This window comes from Myotis daubentonii, chromosome 9, assembly GCF_963259705.1.
Source record: "Myotis daubentonii chromosome 9, mMyoDau2.1, whole genome shotgun sequence".
Lineage (NCBI taxonomy): Eukaryota > Metazoa > Chordata > Mammalia > Chiroptera > Vespertilionidae > Myotis > Myotis daubentonii.
The window spans coordinates 60,328,339-60,349,841 of record NC_081848.1 but is presented as its reverse complement, the minus strand read 5'-3'; the positions used below and the strand labels follow the sequence as shown (position 1 = coordinate 60,349,841).

The following is a 21,503-nucleotide window of genomic DNA, read 5'->3' as shown; positions in this document are numbered from 1 at the left end:
TCAGTACATCTCATTTTTTTAAATTCATTTGTTTAACTATTTGCTTAACACCTCTTTTATCTAAGTCCTTTGCTACATAAGGACATGTATAGCATATATTAGTGTATACCTTTGTATTCCCAATACCTTGAAAAGTATTTGGCACATAATTTACTCTCAGTAAGCACCTGTTGAATAAACTCATAAATATTTACTATGTGTCTAGTGCTGGCCTGTAAGTGAGGAGTTTATAGACACTATTGAGGTGAAAAAATATACAGTTTAAATGTAGTATAGTCAGCACTAAAACAGAGATACACATAGGGTACTTACAAAGCAAAGAAGAATGTTTCTAGACTCAAAAGTGAAAATAGAGGAGAGATTGCAAACGTGTATGGGCTTTAATTGCATTTTGGAGACGAAGTAAGGGTTGATGAGATAGATAGCTAGGGAAGAACCTTAAAAAATTAGAACTAGAGGAGAATAGAGACATAAAAAGACACTGTCAATATAATGTAGGAAGAGGGGATGGTCTCATACCTCAACTTAGGGAATCAAGAAAGGTTTCTGGGAAGAGACAGCACCAGAATTCTAGTTTTAAAACTGAGTAATAATTGGGCAAGTTTTACAGAATAGCAGTGCAAGGAGCTCAGTGACATTTTCTTCAGTGAAACAATCATTTATCTGGATAAAATTATTTTTTTAAGTCATTAAAAATCACTGGAAATTGTCCTAAGGACATACAGAACAGGAATAAATATTCAGTAGAAAAACCTACTAAATCTTGTTAAGAATAGTAACCACTCCCTCCTAATCCTACCCAGTTCTGTGTGATGGGAACTTTACTCTGAGTATTCTACTTGAGGATAGTGAAGCCAAGAAGATAGGGTTCCTTCTCCCCTAAGCTCCATGGCTATGGTTTCACCCAACCAGGGACAGGCAAACAGTGTTTCTCGTTTCACCTAGGGTTGTTAGTGAATGGTCTGTTCTGCCTATGAAAAGGCAAGGATGTTAAGGACTGATCACCACCACCCCCCGCCCCCCCACAACCTCCTACTCCAGTAACCCATAAGGTGGAGGTTATAAGGAAAGCCAAGTTAAGAAGACCAGATGCTGCCTTCCCGGGCATGCTGACTTATAGAGCTGGGGTTTCATTTTAGAAGAAATTTGTGGTCATCCTCACTGCCAGCCCAGGTATAATGGGTTATGCCCAAGGGGAGAGGCAGGCCTTAAGGATGATGAGCTCTGCAGGCAATTAAAACATTATTAAGAATTAATCAAGTGAAGAAAGGCTGGAAAGACTCATTAGTGGAAGAAAAAGTAGATATAAGAAATGGAAAACTATAAGAAATGCAAGTCTTCAATGGTTCAGTATTTAATGCTGATGAGATTGAATGGATGAGCCTTGCAAGCCATACTAAGGAGGTTAGATATGGTCTTGTAAGAAATGGATAGGTAATGATGGATTTAGAAGTGGAATAATGGGCAAATTCAAAACTTAGACAACCCTTCTTTTGACAGTGTGGAAGATAGCTTGAAGAAGGAAAGACTGAAGTCAGGGAGCCCTGCCAATAATTTAGAAATGCAGAGCCTTAACTGACACAGAAAATGTGAAGATGTAGAACAGTATTTAGAAGGATTATTTTACAATCACTTTTCTCTGTGGTTATAAATAAATGTGCAGTCATGTTGGCAACATTTCTCTCCCTCTTATGGTAGGCTTTTTGAGTTCCAGAATTAGATAAGTAAGATCACCTGCCTCATTGCTTTTAGGTTTTCCTATTATGAAAACAGCATGGAGGGATGGAGAAAGATGCAGAAAGGATGTGTTTTGACATCCAATTATATCGCTAATCTCTGGAAATGGAAACTAGGAGTCTATTTAGGGAAATGTGTTTCTTGCCGGTGGCATCTGGAAATTAATACTACAATGTGGCTTCCAGCTTGCAAAGAACATAGGATTTCAACTGCACAGATTTAAAGAGAATTGGCACTCATTGCTTTCTACAGCCGTGCAGTAAAAATCAAAACTTTGCATGAATATAGATATGAGCAGAATGGGCACTAACGGTGTGTCTATCCATCATAATCTCCACTGGTTTGGAGTGGGGAGAGGAGATGGACTGCAAAGGGGCCACAGTAACTTTTTCAAATTAAAGCAATGGTAATGTCTGATCATTTTGACAGTTACAGAGTATAAATGTGCGTGTGTGTGTGTGTGTGTGAAAATATTAAAATAAATTTTATTGAATGAAAATTATACCTCAATACAACTGATTTTTAAACGAATAAGTGAATGAATGGATGGTTGAATAAATAAATAATAAATGAATTTTTTTCTTAAATGATGGTGATTTGAAACACTGAACATTAGGCAATACCCCAAAATCTCCACCTATCTGAAACAACCATGACCTCCCTATAGGAAATGCTACATTTGAATTATTTATTGCTATATAAACTGCATCTAATACAGTGTGACACATAGAAGTTGTTCGAGAAACATCTATTGAATGCATTAATTTCTGCTTAACCCCAGCCGATTAGCTCTAACTTGAAGACTAGTTTTTCTTTTTTATGTTTGTGCAATTAGAGTTTGTACTCAATATACTTTTATCTCAACAGAGAGACTAACCAAGTACAACTTCAAAATCAGAAATAATACAATGTGTAAAATTATGAATGAAAATCCTATACTGTTTTGGAAAATCCTTATTAGCATTAAGAAGTGTAAAACACAACTATGGTATGAGAGAAGCTTGGTAGGGTTATGAATATAATGCATTCAGAGCCAACACCTCAGGGTGCCACAGCACCTTTATATATGAATGCTGGGAAGAAATTGACTTTCCACATTTTCCTTGAGGTAATGAGAGGATACGTGTGCCCAGTGAGATATACCCTGTGGATTCTACTTATGTCCCTCTTATCTAAATACAACAGTTCCTCTCAATCCTCTCTCAGGCTTGCCATGAAAAAGGGGGATGAGTTTATCCTTCTATTTCTGTCTGCATATATTTCAAAAATACATGAAGGCAACCAGCATTTGCCAAGAGCCTACTCGGTGGCTGATTCACACCCCCTATCTGTACACACACCATTTCTATAGTGTAGTGATGATTCATATTTTGCAGTTGAGAAAATAGCTCAGAGAGGTTATGCAATTCAGCTAAGAGTAGGAAGAGCCTGGATTTCACCCAAGTTTCTTTTAGAGCTCAAAACACTTGGTTATCAATATTATAATCAAAAGAATGTAATTTTAAAACATTTTGGAATAGTAATAGCTAATATTTGTGCAGTCAATACATGCCAAATACTATCATAAGATGATGATTTACTTGTGTCAGCTCATTAGATTCTCAAAATAACTGTATTATGTAGAAACTCACTTTATTCTCATTTTATAGATGAGAAAAAAGAGACATGTTTACTCTTCTCCAAATCTAAAATGAAATTGACAGAGGTCAGTATCCAGAGTGACTGATGTTAAGTGCTGCAAAATCCTGCCCCTTATAGGGGTGGAGATGAAGATGGTGAGTCCAGTTCTCAATAAAACACAGGCTCAATAAATGCCCAAAATAGGTAAGACAAATCCAAAAGCTCCCCCATCCCCGTTTATTTTTGTTGTTGTTGTTTTTTACTCATCATATTCGAGTCTGCCGCTTCTTTTACAGCCTGGGAGATGACTTTAAATGAGAAAAGTTTTATACCCCATTAAATAACAATACACTTTCCAGTCTCATTAAATTACTTATTAAAATGAAATATGAAAATATTAGATTGTGATGTGTTTTGGGGGGATTTATTTTCTGTGTATAATATCTCTATATCATCAACCTCCTTTTTTCTCACCCTTTGTCCTCTATTTACCTTAAAGTCAAAAGACATAAAAAACAACTGGAACCAGAACCTGTGAGCCTCCTGATCAGTCAGAAGTACCTGCATGGTATTAAATTGTTGCTGGTATCTGCCTCGCTGGCTGGAAAGATAAGCAATCCAGGCCCAATGGAAGGAGAAGAACAAATCAGAGAGGGAAACTGATCTCCATATACAAAGCAGCAGGAGCTTGAACCTTTCCTCACCAACAAAGAGAAGCACTATTTATAAAAATATTGATACTTTTCTCTAAAAATTATTAACAACACCATCAATACTCCTCATGATCTGACACATCCCATCTTCCCAATTTCTCTTCCTTTCTTCCACATGCACTATACATTCTAGCACATTCTATGATGATTTATTAAATAGGGATGTATGTCCAAACTGCCCTACCTATGTATGACTAGACTGTGTTCTCAATAAAAACATTTCTCATTTGCTCATTGACTCTTTCCTTCCTTTTTACAAATATTTACTGAGTACCTAGCAAGCGTATATAGTCTTTGGTGCAATGCCTTCATTATCTAAATACTATATCACTCTTCCATGAAGCTTGCCCCAAGGTTTATTGATCTTTGAGCCTCCCCTCAACTGATCATTGCCCCAAGAGTGGTAGGTGAAGTGCTTATAAAACACTTTCCATGTTGTATTCAAAATAACTGTAAACTAGCCTGTCTCCCTTACCGGACTGAGGGCAGAGCAATGTGTCATCCAACTTTGTCTTTTTTATGTGTGCTGCAAAATGTCAGCTGTGATGGGGGGTGGGTAGGAATGGGGAGAGATGAATATTAAATACCCTCTTTCAGAGGTCCACATGCAAATAAAATACTAGTAAGTTAAGTGAAAGAGAACTCAGATCAACTGATTTCAAATGCTGGTTCTTTCTACCACACGATGTCTATAGAATTTTTAATTTTTCTTTATTGATTATGGAGAGAAGGAAAGAAAGAGAGAAAGAGAGAGAAACACCAATTTGTTGTTCCACCAGTTTGTGCATTCTTTCAGTGGTTGATTCTTACCAGGAATAGAACCCTCAACCTTGGCATATCGGGGCAATGCTGTATCCAACTGAGCCACCTGGAAAGGGCTGACTTTAGATTTTTAAAATTAAGAAAAAAAAAACACCCTCAAAAACTTTTCATAGCAAATATATTAAATGCTTAGAACCTTATAATTTAAAGTGTGGCCTACAGACCTTCACAGTCAGCACTCTCTAGGGGCTCAATTAAAATGCAAGACACTGGTGGGGTAGAGGAGGCCGGGGGAATGTTAAGGGGGGGGAGGCATATGTAATACTATTTGTAATACTTTAAGCAATAAAACAAAATTTAATAAATAAATAAATAAATAAATAAATAAATAAATAAAATGCAGAATCTCAAGACCACCCAAGACATACTGAGTCAGAACATCCTTTTAAAATGATACACAGGTGATCCTACACATGTTAAAATTTATGAAACACCAATGAGAACATCCTCATTTAGTAAAGGCCGGTATTATTTTTAAAAGAGCTAGAATTGGGCAATCCCAAAGACTGCTTGATTGCTACTGGACTTTTACAGACTAATGTAATGTTAAAACCCAAGCAACATGCAAATAATAGTGTTCAAGTAAGTAAAAATGAAATTTCAACATCACCATTATTAACAATGTATCTGAAAGTAAAAAGAAATTGAATATATACAAAAAGGGGGCATGATGGAATAATTAGTTAATATATCCTTTCTGTTCAATCTGAAACAAAAAGAAATCCAGATAGCTATAGTTACTATTCTTTTAGAATTTTTTTACAGATTTTAATGAATAAATTATCTGTATATTGGCATATCATATTTGACCAAGATAGAACCAAGAATAAAATCAAATTAGTATAGGAAAAGCTTCTTATATGTCTAATTAAGACTACAATTTCCATCTATTATTCCCACAAACAATGTGTTAAAGGCAGTTGAAAAGGGAATGTAATCTTTCATATCTCTGTCTTCAGATAATGGTCATTGGCAATTATGTGAAGAAACTGCATTTAGTTCTTGGTCGCTATATCAACTTATTTTCTTTAATAAAAAATTGTGTAAAATTTTTATAAATATACATATCCCATTAATTTCATTTCTGAAAAGCCATTATGCTCTTAGTCCTTGATTACCGTATAAATACTAAAAAAAAAAATGAACTGTTTTCTCTCTAGAATGTTCTCATTTTTTCATTCATTTATAAGTGAATAAAACAAATATATTTGCCTGAAATGAAGGGGATGAACTGCTTTGCCCTTGGTTTGTGAGGTGGCTCTATAACTTAAGGGAGAAAAAGGGGCCAGGAATGCAGTTTTACACATCCCTCTGACTATAATGTCTGAAGGTCAGAGTCAATAGGATGTGATGTATTTCTTGAATGGCACCAAGAAAACAATTGTTTAGACTGAAAAAAGTGACCTGTTATGACCTTGAGAAATACAATTTTCTCTGGAAAAAAAATCAATTCTTTGATAATGGAATGTGTATACAATATTCTGTAAAATTAATTTGCATATTAATCTCTTTTGATCTGTTACATAACGTTGAAGTGTGTGTATTCATCTTATTCATAGTTTTCCGACAGAGAATTTGATATGCAGTGGGGCTAAGTGACTCCTTTAGCTCAATTTCCAGTTAAGTGAAAGAGTTAATAAAGAACCCTCACTTCACCTGACTGGTGTGGCTCAGTGGTTGAGTTTTGACCCATGAGTCAGGAAGTCACAATTCAATTTCTGGTCAGGGCACATGCCTGGTTTCGGGCTCGATCCCCAGAAAGGGGTGTGCAGGAGGCAAATAATCAATGATTTTCTCTCATCATTGATGTTTCTATCTCTTTCTCCCTCTCCCTTCCTCTCTGAAATCAATAAAAAGAACCCTGATCTCTTGACTGCAACTCTATATTCTTCTTACCATCTCAATGTATTAAGGAAGAAAAACTGGACAAAATAGTTACTAGCTAATGCTCAGGTCTGATATAAGTGAGAACCTTTATATGGAGATGATTAAAAATTCTAAACTAGCCTTTTTTAGAAGTGCTTTGTTTTGTTTCACTTGCAGCAAATGCACGCCTAGGCTCCATAGTAGGTGTTTCTTAATGGTGCTGTGTGGCTTATCTGACTTGTTGCAAGAAGCACTGATTAAGCAAATAGATTTTACCCTAAACATGTTCATAGAGTGTCCACACATCACCTAATATATCCTACATGGAGTTTTCCGGCTTCAAGGAATTATCAGATTTCTATTTATATAGGCAGAGTAGCAATGGTTGGGGGCAGGATGGGAAGATATGCTCATTATGACTTTGACAAAAGAGATTACACAATAGGGAAGAAAACGAAAAAAATGTGTGTTGATGACTAAATTTTGGCTTCTGGCTAAGTAGCATGAGTTTAGAGTACTGAAATGTTTTTGTTACCTATTCAAATATTATACCCCACTTCACCTCTCCAGTTTATTTCACCATTAGCTATAAATTGAGTTCCATCCTCAGATAAAATCACAGTGTTCCTGGGGCTTCACATTAATTACATCATGAACTCAAATTTCCTTTCTGGAGGGATCTTAGAAGAGTGGACTCAGAGAATAGAAAGGGCAGATAGAGTCATAGCATAAAGAAGGAACCCAAAAGGAAGACGACTGGGAAGCTTACATTAGAGATATGAGCCTGGCATGTAAAAAATCAACCATAATTGGCAGTGAGAATCCAATTCACAGTGTTCACAATTTTGTAAAAAGGAAAAACCTACATTGGAATGTTGCAAAACCTTAATCACTGAATATCTACAATCGGGGCAATGCTGTCAGGGAGATTAGTCAACATCGTGCTAGAGATTGGAATCGAATGTGTTACAGGACTCTTCTAATGTGAAGGTTCTATGTTGTTGAAAATTTATGTAATACCTTGATTATACTTGTTTCTTAAATGGGCTTTGTTCAGTTCAAACAACAATGGTAGGAAGAAACTAAGATACCTGAAATTTTTCTGTAAGAGACACATTAGAGACAATAATTGAAGTGGTAGTGTTGCCTCCCAGGGTGTAGTACTTAGGGATTCTGCTCCTGCTTTCACAAGCTGTACATTCCTTTTTGCAAACTATAGAGAAATCTCATTTTTTGTTTTGTTTTCATAGAAAAAATGATTATATTTTTAAAAAGTATTTTGTGTCTTTTTTTAGGTTTCCAAATCATATGTTTAATTTCAGAGGATCTTTCATAAGTTTTAACATACAGTTTGGATATATGTAATTTTTAATAATTTTTTTCTTTTCTTTATTGATTAAGGTATTACATATGTGTCCTTATCCCCCCATTGCCCCCACCCCCCAACTCATGTCCTCACCCTCCTGGTATCTGTGTCCATTGGTTAGGCTTATATGCATGCATACAAGTCCTTTGGTTGATCTCTCCCCCTAACCCCCACCCTTGAGAAATCTCATCCAATATAATAAAGATGTAATATGCAAATGGTCATTACGCTGTGAAGCATAACGACCAACCATGTAATGACCAGATCACTGATCAGCAGGAGGGTGGGGCAGCAAGCTAACAAGCTGGCAGCAGAGAGCTAAAGGAGGGGGCAGGGCAGCAAGCTATGAGGGGGACCAGGGGGGCGGGGGGGGGAGCTACAGAAGGTGGGGCAGCAAGCTGAGAGCTACTGGAGGGAGGCAGCGAGCTACTGGTGAGCTACTGGGGCATGCGCATGGCTACTATTTTTTTTTTTTTTATATAATGCTCTAAATTTGTCTGTTTTAGCAGCTTTCTATGCAATTACATTCTAAAGTAATTGGCTTCTCTTTTATTATGCATAGGTAGTTAACAAACTTCATAGTAACAGCAATGATAGTGATACCATTGGAATTAGGCTAGTTATTAATAACAGGAAAGGAGCAAAGGGGAGGCCAAAAGGTATATGTCATTTGTGCAGCTTTTCCAGGAAGCTAATGCTTTATACCTTCCAGGATACCCCAGTCCATTCCCCGCAGATCCCTGAGGAAAGGGAGTGAACAATGGAGGAGAATAGAAGCATGCCCATTGAAGTCTGGTAAAATAGGGAATGTACTTGTGTCTCAGTCACACCTGGGAATAGGTCATTGGCCAGAGTAGGCATGGCCACTGCAAGAGTTGGAAGATTTAAGATATTTAATCCCCTAAACAAAGGAGTTCGCTCTCTTGGTTCTCTTGGCTCTCGGCCCTCTTGGACTCCACACAATGGACTAATGGACTGCAACTCGCCTGATACTGAACTGAATCCAATGCCAACACGGAACAGAAACTCCGGACACTGTTTTTGCTTTTAGCTCTCCTGCATCACCACTTGCATTTATTACAGGACTGAATTAAGAGAAATGGGACTTTGGGAAACCCAGAGATGTAATTCCACACAAGTAAAAATTACTCATCATCCTGTGCAAGTCTCAGAGAGTTCTTTTTCTTGAGATGGTAAGGACCCCACCTCTAGCACTTAGTGGGGAAAGGGATGCCCCACTTCCACCGATAACAATAGGAAGTCAAATAAATCAAGTCAAATCACAAATATGTCTCTGAAAGGTCTCCTGCCACCACAAAGGAGAACATCTAAACATTTTTTTTTTGCCAAAAAGTATTAAAAGGAAGACAATAACTTGCTGTTTTCTGAAATAATAGTTGACATCACCATTAAGGTAAATATGAAAAACAAGGCATTTAAAAATTGTATAATGAGTAAAATTGCAGTATGTTTCCTTCACTCTTATCTCTATCATGCATTTGAAAAATTATGTCTAGAATAGCAACACTAGTGTAATTATTCTATACTTTAATAGAGGTGAAAGCTACTTGAGGATGTGATTTGTTCCTCGTAATACTTCTAACATGCTCAAATTTGACTCTACTACAGGTCATGGTTTCTAATCTATCATTTAAAACCCAAGGTGAGGTCTGATAAGAAACACATGTTGAACTTGCAGTATGCTCAGGAGAAACAGATGTCTCACATTATATATATATATATATATATATATATATATATATATATAATATTTTAAAATATTTTATTGATTTTTTACAGAGAGGAAGGGAGAGGGATAGAGAGTTAGAAACATCGATGAGAGAGAAACATTGATCAGTTGCCTCCTGCACACGCCCTACTGGGGGTGTGCCCGCAACCAAGGTACATGCCTTTGACTGGAATCGAACCTGGGACTCTTGAGTCCGTAGGCTGACACTCTATCCACTGAGCCAAACCAGTTAGGGCTATATTTATTTTTACGTGGACTGAAAATAGAAGCATTTAGAATCTAAATAAACCAGTGCATCTGTTGGTATTTATTGTGCTTGGAAGGGATTTGGGCAGGTGCTCTAACCATTGAACAACCAGCCAAAGCTGTGTGCTGAGTTTTAAAGAAACATGGGTGAATTTCTGTGGTCAAATACTCTTTAGAGCTACATATATCAGTATATACTATCTACTGCCCTGATAATCAATGTACATATAAAATATGTGTATGCAAGACCTAAATGTACACTCTGTGGATATAGTAGTAAGCAAATCAGATGAGCTTACTGCTATCAAGATGAGTGGATGAGTACATTGTAGCAGAAACTGTTAGTTGCCTCCAATCAGTAATCTGCTTCCCTTTTACTTTATAGCAAAAAAGAAGCAATCTTTCACCAAAAAGCTGAAAACACTAAGGTCTCACTTCTTCATATATATAAAGTTTGGGAAGAATTCTTAAAATTTTTTTCTCCTTTATAAAAATTATGACCCTGAAGGACAAGTGACCCCACCCCTTCTTCTCTGATTTTGTACACAATTGGATGAAGGCAGCAGATGCATAGGTCTTTAATCACTCTCATAATACAATGAGGATCCAAAGCTTAGAACAAGTTACTAGTGTTAAGTTGAGGATCATGACACGTAAACAAACGAATAAATGAGAAAATATGGGGCCCTGTTGACATTGCTTAGCTTCTGGACCAGTTATAAAATTCTCATGTTTCAAGACCTCTTGTTATTTTAGTTATCTATAGTAATAAAAGTATAATATGCTAATTAGACCAGACAGCCAAACGACCTCTGGACAAAGCCATGGCTGTGAGGGCCGAGCCCCTTGCACAAATTTCATGCATTGGGCCTCTAGTTAAAATATAAAAATATTCTGTTAAACAGCTTTTTGGGAAGGGTATAAACTGAGGGCATTCTAATTTATGCAACTCTGTGTTCTACTCATACACAATTCACCTGATTTAAAATGCAAGTGCTCCTCTCAAAGTGGCATGAAATAACATGGCTTACATGTAATGTTTCATTTTCAAATCATAAAGATTTTCAACAAGTCCTCATTTTGGTCATTTCTGAAAGTTGATGAATTACTAATCCATATTCAACAACTGGCATATTACAAAGAAGTAGACTGCTGAAAATGACCAGATCTCCTCATTCTCTTCTCCCAACTTTTCTCTCTATAACTCTTCTATTTGAGAAATAAAATTCAAAAGATTTAAGAGCTTCATATTTCTGTCAGCCTAATACCTAAAACTTGTCAACTCTAGGAAGTTGAATATGTTTTATTATATTCCTGATTTTAAGTTAAACTAATTCACAGAGAACTAGAAATTTCTTTGCAAATGAAAACATACACCTATTCTTTTTTTCTATTTCAATTATTTATTGTTGATGACTGCAAAAAGCCAAGGCCAAGCTGAATGTAAAAGTTAAGATATTCTGAGCTCAAGAGTCTTGGTCTGAAAGATTAATGTTAGACGGACAAATGCCTTGTGTTTCATACTTTTGTCTTATCTATTCATTAAGTACAATGAGAAGAGTGCTGAGAAGTCGGGATTGGTAAGCATTAATGAGAATTAATTAACAGTTTTCTTGGTGTACTGGGGAATGCCCCATTACAAATGAGGTCAAAGGAATGGCAGGGAGCATATTTATAGAAGAGCAAGTGGCAAGATGTGCCTCGCATAGAATGAGTATTTAATAAATATTGGTTGACATGAAAGGAACACCTTCCCATGACTCTAAGCCAAAAGTGAAGAAGACAGATAAGCCAGTTATTACTGTTTTCAGTAAAAAACAAACAAACAAACAAACAAACAAACAAACAAAAAAACCTGCAGGATTTTCCAACTATTAAATAAAATGAGGAATTATCCCTCTTTAAACCTTACATTTGTAGATTGGGCTGATCAATCTCATGAAACTATTTTAAAAAAGCAATATTACACAGAAAGTCATTTGCTCTTATTATTTATTAAAACAAATTATTATTCCTACTATTATGAGCCAAATACCCTATTTTCTACTGCGTTTGGCAATGAAAATGTATCATAAGCACCACAATGAAAAGCACCTGCCTCTTATTTCCCATGCTCAAGGGAGCCAAAAATAAATTATTTGTAGTAGTTTGCTGGTATAACAAACTACAATACACTATGTAGCTTAGAACAACACAAATGTATTCTCATAGAAATGTATTTTCATAGAGTTCTGGGAGTCAGAAGTCTAAAAGAAATTTTATGGGTTAAACCAAGGTGTTGGCAGGGCTGGTTCTTTTCAGAGGCCAAAGGATGGAAACCCTTCTCATTGTCTTTTCTCCCCCAGCTTCTGTGGTCACATAACTTTCTTCTTATTTAGGCCTATTTGTCTCACACTTATAAAGACTTGTGAGATTATATTTAGGACCCACCTGGGCAACTTAGGGTAATCTTCCCATCTCAAAATTACTAACAATCAATATTTTCAAAGTCGTCTTTGCCATTATTGATCACATTACCAGGTTCCAGAGTTTACCAAGTATATATCGTTGGGGTGGGGCATTATTCAGTCTATCACATCCACACTTTGTGGTAGATGTCTAACAAGTTGGAGGTCTTGACTTGATAGTCTTGTAAAGAAAAGTATCAATAACTAAAATCTATCAACAATGACTAAATATGAAGACTCTTGATAATAAAGTGATTTATGCAGGATCTCTGGAAGTTAAGGATGTAAGTTACCAATAAACCTCATCTTAGGAAACTTAGTAAATGCTCTCCCTAATGTAAATATTCCAACAGACAATATTCTTCGATGCTGAATTAAAGTAATTTAGGGTCAATACTTTGTAATGATGCCTGCCTTTGATTAAGAAAGTAGCCAGGAAACCGTATATGCATTTTTCTCCATTAATTAATAATGCAGTCAAATACAACTCTAATTATTGTGCAAATCTGGAAATTTAAGCTAAATCATATTTTAAATAATTTATACACTGGGCTACCAAGTTGGAGGGGGAAAGGAGAGAGATGCTCACCTTAAATAATAAATCCTTCTTCCCATAACGAAGCTCCTTCAGCTGGGCTTGAATTTTTTTTGACTGTAAGAGCAGAAACATGAATTAGTGCCTTCATTTCATTTATATGTTTCAACTTGATGGTTAGCATTTCTTCAAACTTTACAAAATGAATTTTTCAGCCAAGCAAAAGAGTCCAAAGATTTTGGAAATGAAACAGGAAAGCTTAGCCTCCACTTTGGGAGTTGGTCATCCAGCTGTTCTAGGCAGGAAGAGAAAACCAAAGTCTGCTTCAAGGAAACATATTAACAGGTAATCCTTAAAGAAAGTGTCTTACTGTTCCCCCTCCCTCCAAAGAATTCCAGCCACCCAGGCACACCCAACACTCTAATTTTAGATGCTAAGTATATCTCTTCAATTGCATGCCTCAGTTTTGACTGCTTATTTCAATTATTTATTAAGGTAAGATTAAATATGGATAAGTTTAAATTGACCACCAAATTTGAATTTGACATATGTCCGAGAAGAAGACAGCAAGCTAATGTGACAGGAAGTGAAGGGCATTTGCCCTTTAGAAGAACAACTTTTTAAGGGGAGCATCACAAATGTAGGAGTGCTTACAACAGAAATCTCTCTCAGAAGGTATATGTTTGGCTAACACATTGAAATATACTCTAACAATAAACCACAGATAATGAATATGACTCATTTTTCCAGGGCAGACCCAATTTCAAACATTCTACCTTAAGAACCTCAGTCATTTGGCTCTGTACATCTAAGATTATTGGTGTTGATTCTTCAGTAGAAGAAATAGAACACAAACAAATAGATTATAATAGTCACATAAAAAAGATAATTGAAAAAATAGTTGAGTGGGAATATAAAACAGTACAGTCACTTTGGGAAACACTTTTGGCAGCTTCCAATAAAGTTAAACATACACAAATTGCATTATAAAGCAATTATTTGTAGGCATTTACCCAAAAGAATATATAATATGTACATAAATGTTTATAGTATATTTTTTCGTAATAGTCAAATGCTAGAAAATACTACATGTGCATTAAACTGATTAACAGTAAATTATGGTACCTCCATGAAATGCAATATTAGAATACTGATTTTAAGAATGAATTAAGGGCTGAAACATGTAGCAATATAGATGGATTTCAAATGCATTGTATGTAGTATGTGAAAGAATCTAGTCATCAGAAGCTATGTTTTATATAATACATTTATATGATATCCTACAAAAATACAAAAAAAAAAGATAGGGAACCCAATCATGTTAGTAGTTGCCATAGGTTGGGGATTGGTACTAGAGATTATAAAATAGCAAAAGGGAACTTTGGGAGTAATGAAAATGTTCTATTTCTTGAATATATATTATGATCCAACCCATTAAAACTATAAACTTAAATGGAATAAACTCTATGTAAATTATATCTTAATGAAATTCAATTTTAAAAGTAGCTGGCCACAGTACATAATAAAAACAATATTCTAATGGTACTATTTTATCCCAGTAAATTCTGCTGATATAACGTCCCCCTTAATAAAGTCCGCTAATATTTGAAATGCTATAATTTTCCAAGCATACATTAAATGCATGAGTCTTCCACTGAACCAACTGCAAGTGTACTGTGATTGTTTCCTATTATATTCAGAACATTTCTAACCACGCAAGGTAGTAGAGTTTGCAAAATGGAAGACTGTGTTATAATGGTGTTATAATTTCTAAATTTTTATCCAATGCTGGAAGTACCACCAATTAGAGTATAAAATTGAAAGTGCTGTAAATGCAAGGTTCTAATATTAGAAACACAGTTTTCCATAGACATCCTTATTGTGAGCCATCTGCATTTTGTGATCTATTAAATCAGAAAGCTGATAAGAGAGAACAAAACGAAAACACAATGAAATGGAAAGAAATAAGAAAGGAAGGAAGAAGAGAAGGAGAGGGGAGAGGGAGAATAAGGAAGGAAAGAGGGAGAGGGAGAGGGAGAGTTAGAGGGAGAGAGAGAAAGAATATGAGGGCCTGAGGGACAGGAAGCAAAGGAAGAAGAGAGGAAGAGTTTGACTTTAACAATTCAGAATTATGTAATTAAACTCTATACTCAGAAGCAGCAAGGATTTGTGCTTTCTTAAAACCTAGTAAGGTTCCACTTCCACAAAAAGGCATCCTCTTTTTCTTGATATGATTAGTGAATGTAAAATGTATGGCGTAATGCATTAGAAGACAAAGAGCCATCTTGTGCATACCTGGTTGGTACTAGCCCTTAAGAATGAAACTCACATCTGAGTCCTTACCCCCTTGAATTTTTGCTTCTACTTCAGGACTCTACTAGTACATTTACTACAACTCTGCTGTTGCTCTTACAAAGATTCCTAAGTGACCCAAAATAATTATATTTCAGACACAGCATCTCCCTTTTGTTATATAAACTTTACCTCCAAGACATTTCCCAGTTTTCATGACTATCCTTAATTTTGTGCTATTGATATTAATAAAAGACTAATTCTGTTATCTTTGTCAACTACGCATGTACGATCAATTAGCATTTTCTCTGTGCTGTTGCAATCTGCTGTCCAGGACTCATTTATAGTCAGGACAGTCTCTTAGGAAAACACACTTTGATTTTGTTGTTGTTAATGTTCACCCGAAGATATTTTTAAAGGGAGGGAGAGAGACACACAGAGAGAAACATTGATGTGAGACACATCAATTGGTTGCCTCCTGCACGTGCCCCTACTAGGGCTGGGAATTGAGCCTGCAAGTCAGGTACATGCCCTTGACCAGAATTGAACCTGGGACCTCTCAGTCCAAGGGCTGATGCTCTATCCTCTGAGCCAAACAAGCTACGGTGCTTTCATTTTTTAATCCAAACTAATGTTGACCAATATCAATGGGGAATGAGAGATTAGCACTACATTTGATGTGCATTTTTTTTTTTTTACCAACTTCACTTCTATTGTACTCTATATTTTAAGTGTTATAAAGGACTCAGTTTAACCATTTTGGCAATTCATTTCTTATTGCATACTTATACTGAATGCTCAGAATATAATTTAAAATTTTCTTCATAACTTGGATTCATTATTAAAATATCAATTTTGTATTATGCAGTAATTCATTCAGGAGCTATAATAAAAGCCTACATATCTTTTTCTATATTAAATGAACATGAACAGCTAGATTTCCTGAGCCTAGTTATGGTTATTCAAAAATATATTTTTAGAATTTTTCATTACTGTCACTTATCACTTCTCTGCATCTGCCTATTCCAGTCTTCTTCTAATTTTCAGTAGTTAAAAAGCGAAGTTCTATCTAGGCATCTGATGGAAAATAAGAATAAATACAATTTGAATGAGTGCATCTTTATTTTGTAATGAACATTCATATGAAACCCAATTGACACTAACTGTTTTCTTTTACCTGTTGGCTTCATTTTGGAAAATTAGAATTTTCAGAGGGGTACTCTTCAGACAGTTCAGATATTACTACATTGGGCATTTTAGTAATTTTCTTTTAACTATGTTAATTATCTTAAATGTAATTCTAAATGTTGGTGCCTGTGAGTCATGACGTTTTCACAATTCCACAGCAAAATTTAAGTTTGTGATAATGGTGATAATTATGATGATTATAGTTATAATAAAAAGAAGATAAAAAAGGTGAGAAAGATAGGAGACATTGTTCATGGTAGAACATTTTAGCTAGGCTTATTTTTTCCCTTTTAGAGACTATTGTTTAGTCTGAGATCTTTCTTTCCAACAATTTATGTTCAAATATCATTTCTTTCATAAAATAATAGTGATGATGATAGGATGGTACATGATACTTGCAGCAGGAGCTTCCATTATTTTTGATATTCTTCTGTGGAAAATTGAAATATTAGCAATCTATTGGGTATCAATAGGACTTGGACATTTTATTCATCTATGAATAACAAACATTTAGGGTCACTGATCTAGAAAACAATAATAAAAGTCATTACTCTTTTGTTTCGTTGGTGGCAATAATGAAAGAAATAATAAAAATTTCCATTTATATTGAAGACAAATTATTGTGACAAAATATATACCTCTCTTATAATCCAAACTTAAATTTTAAATTGGATCCATAAAGAAAGAGATAGGGTAAATGTATAAATCATAATGAATATATTCAATTTATTTTAACATTGTGCAATATTAATGTATAAAATATCTAATAAATCAAAAATAAAAATTCAGAAATAATATATTCTCTAAGTAATAACATATTCAAAATAAATTAATCATTTTGAACCAAGGGGCTAAAACATACAGGTAGACCCAGGCTATTATTGATTGTTTCTAAAGACTACGGACACCTTCTCCTAGGAACCATCTCTCTTTCAAGTGTATGAGTATTATAGGGACCATAGGAACATGCCAGTCATCTCACAATATAGATTCAATCCACGTATTCCTTATTCAAAACTGTTCTATTTGCTTACCATCCAGTAAGTATTATTAAGAAATTGTATAGTAAATATGTAATACTTTTAAAAATTTAGAAAATGTAAACAATATAATAGTTGATCTCTATCCAAATATAAAAATACAATGAAAGAAATACTACAAGCCATTCAATTTGATTTTTGCCTTATGGGATATCAACCTGTCATTCCCATGTATTGAAAATTTATATTCATTTTATATACAATATTACTGTAAAGACATAAACTGGATTATTAAATTGCATGTTAGACTTTAACTTTAGAGTTTATAATAAGGACTTTTACATGTCCATCAAGAAGTGTTTTCACCTTATTTAATAAAATAAATCCCAAATTCTGGATGGACACATGACTACCAACCTAATGTCACTTTCTTTTTTCTTTTTTCCCCCCATTGATTTTTAGAGAGAGTGGAGAGGAAGAGACACGGAGAGAAAAACATCAATGTGAGAGAAACATTGATTGGTTACCTCCCTCATAGGGATGGAGCCTGGAACCCTCACAAAGATCAAGCTGGCAACTGAAGTGTATGCCCTTGAACCCAGGACCCTTCAGTCCACTGGCCAATGCTCTATCCACTGAGCCAAACTGATTAGGGCCCTAATAACACTTTCCATTTTCCTTTCAAATTGGCTAGGCACGTGACCTAGTTTTGGCAAATAGGGTACAATGAGATACGTGCCACTACTTCCTAGTTGGACTCCTAAAGGCAGTGACTGTGAGTCACTAGGCAAACTTTCCTGTCTGCTCTACTAGAAGGTAATAATAACGGGAAGAGGTTTTTGTGAACAAAAACTGGCTGCAATATTTAGGAAATGAAAGAGGTATATTGCCAGCTCTCTGCCTTATGTCTAGCCAGCCGTGGGCAAACTACGGCCCGCAGGCCGGATCCGGCCCCTTTTGAAATGAATAAAACTAAAAAAAAAAAAAAGACCGTACCCTTTTATGTAATGATGTTTACTTTGAATTTATATTAGTTCACACAAACACTCCATCCATGCTTTTGTTCTGGCCCTCCGGTCCAGTTTAAGAACCCATTGTGGCCCTCGAGTCAAAAAGTTTGCCCACCCCTGGGACTGTTTTGGGCAAAGTGGTCAACTTTTAACTCGTGTAAGCCATTGTTCTACTCAAACTGCCTTTCCTCCCACTTCCTTCACAGGCATGGGACCTACATCATGTTATGAAGACTCCGATACATGTTCCTTATTATTCACAGATGTTTCCATTAATAAGTCCTTGCACAACTCATCCCATCTCTGTGTGTACTTCTTGGGGAAACCAACTAACCCAGTGTCTCTTGTCTCCTGTCCTTGAGGTGTAAATAACCCATTTCTATTGATACCATCTCTACTACCTCATTAATACCACTAAGAATTATTACTATACCCTACATATTCTACATTAAATCAGGGATCATAAAATATAAATAGATATAGGAGATGAACAGTTAAAGAAATTGATTTTAGTTAAACCTGGATTAAGCAGAATAACTGTTTGCCCCTAAGAAATGCATGAGTCTTTTTTGGTTTTCTTTGGCTATGCAATGTTAAAACATTCAATATATATCTAAGAGTTTTATTTACTTATTCCAATGTTTGCATTTATGTTAGGAGGGGGAAAAGGTCACGAGATGTCTAAGTTAAAATAAAAGTCTAGCACTAATATTGTTTCTATCCAGTTGACACTAGAAGAGAAAATTTACTCACCTCTTCTGCACGGATGCCGCACAGCTTATTTCCTGACAAGAGTTTGTTTTTCAAGCTTTTATTCTGAGGAAAGAAATATAGTTTTATTGTTAAGAAGTGATCAAATATTAAGAATTCCTTTAAATATGCGAGCAGCATTGCATTTCTCTATGTTTTGTTCACAAAAAAGTCCTTAATGATATGAAATATAATAGATTTAGATAAACTGAGTAGAATCTGCAATGTAAAAGATGGTTACTTCTATTCAGTTAAAATGTGGAAATATTAGCATTAATCATTTAAAAAGATGGAACTTTATTTGGCCTTAGATTTAAAATCCATTTTACATTTTATAACATAGTTTTATAATTTAGTTTCAAATCTGCAATTAATGCTAATTTCCAAAAGCACCCATCTAAACAGCAAGCATTTATTTACGCTATCATGTGGATGCTAGTCACCTTGGACCCTCCTATAAAACAGCCACCGATCCATCAGGGTCTGCATTCCTTTTAAAGAAGCAGTTTCAGAGTCCTCTTCTATTCCTGACACCTGCATTGCTCTCAAAGGGCATCTTGATGCTCAGAAGCTATTCTGTCTTCCAGGCCTCATAGGCATGCTCTCATTGCTGTGTACAGACACAGGCAGATCAGTTAACCTTTGGATGTCTCATAATTCACCTAGGTTCTTAGATAAATGTTTGTTACTTCTGACATGAAAGCTACATGTGTCTAAACCCTTAGAGCCATTCAATAATTTCTGTCTCATTACATCCAGGCTTTTAGTCTTTGCCCCAGTAACTGAGTACCCCAGACTCCTTTTATAGAGGTGGCAAAAGTAGAGCAAAAACTTTGCAAAAACTCACAGCATTTTGACTTTGTAATGTCTCTCTGGGAGCAAACACTGCAATGGTAAGGTACATCTCCTGCATAATGACTCTGAGAGAGTCAATTTGATGAGCACCATGAGCAAATGGACAAAAATTTATGCAGAGTGAATGAGTAACTGAATAAATGGATACATTAAATTTAAGAGTTCTTCATTTACAATTCTCACCTGATTTTGAAAATTTCCTATTCTATTTTTCTGCCCTGCAAAGAGGAGGTACACCATTTCAGAATAACCATTTATCTATTTTTTCTCTTTAGCTATGAGTTGAAATTCTAAAACACCCACTGAGAATTTCAATACCATAAAATGTTTTACACATATGAGGAGGTACCTTGATCCACACAATAATGCCTTTTTGCAAATATTTGTATGCATCATTGAGCACAAGATTAGGGCTTTTAAAGAGACTTTAATAATATACATTATTTCTGTATTTAAAAGCTTGTAATTTACAATAATGAGATACATACTGATATGGTAAGTCTGCAGTGTTGCTCAAATTGCAGGCTAAAAAATTCCCTCATTTTCTTTCTGTTCATGTCTATATTGTTTTGATATATGCAATCTTAATTATTTGTAATGCAATGGTCTATTTTCTCTTTTTTACTTATTATATTATTTTGTGCATAGAGCTATATCTCTAGAGATTTGATATTCACTTATATATTTTATCTCTTTAGTGCTATATTGTTTTAATGAGAAGACTGGTGAAATTGAAATAAAGCCTATAGTTTATTTAATATTATTGTATTAATGTTAATTTGTTGGTTCAATAATTGTTTTATCATTCTTTCTGATGTTATATTAGAGGTACATGAGAACATTCTGTATTAATTTGCCCTGTTATTTTCTATGTAAAAATTATTGCAAAATAAAAAGTTAAGATATATACAAAAGAAAATTTAAATAAAAATAAATAAGAAAAAAGTGAATGAAGCACGTTTGAAATGAAGATGCATACAAACACAAAACATCCGCACATGATTAACTTTATTAAAAATGATAAGTTAATCTATTTAAAAATTGATAAATACAGTCTATACTACTTAAAATTTGCATCTTCACTTAAAACTTTTCTTGTTTTTCTTGCCTTTTGTTCATTCTGTTCAATTCTAAGGTTACAGAGAAAGCAGTGAATAAAACATTATTTCACTGGAAATGTTTACAATAGTCTCGGACATTGCATTTGGATCGGCACTGGGAAGGCTGCCACTCCTCCACGTGGATGCCATCCAAAAGTAAGCTGTGATTATACTGTGTGTCCGTAGTCTGCTCTGGCGGTTGGTAATTCTGGGCAACGGTATAAAG

At 35.1% G+C, this 21,503-nt stretch overlaps 1 protein-coding gene across 3 annotated transcripts in view; it reads right to left on the bottom strand.

Moving 5' to 3' along the window:
• Window positions 1-21,503, bottom strand: part of LUZP2 (leucine zipper protein 2) — a 314,709-nt gene that overhangs the window by 44,599 nt on the left and 248,607 nt on the right. For all 3 annotated transcript variants that reach the window (XM_059709157.1, XM_059709156.1, XM_059709158.1), the window contains exons 6-7: window positions 19,326-19,388; window positions 13,157-13,219 (exon numbers count right to left, since the gene is read on the bottom strand). In XM_059709157.1, coding sequence (XP_059565140.1) covers window positions 13,157-13,219; window positions 19,326-19,388 — 126 coding nt within the window. The remainder of the gene's footprint in view (window positions 1-13,156; window positions 13,220-19,325; window positions 19,389-21,503) is intronic.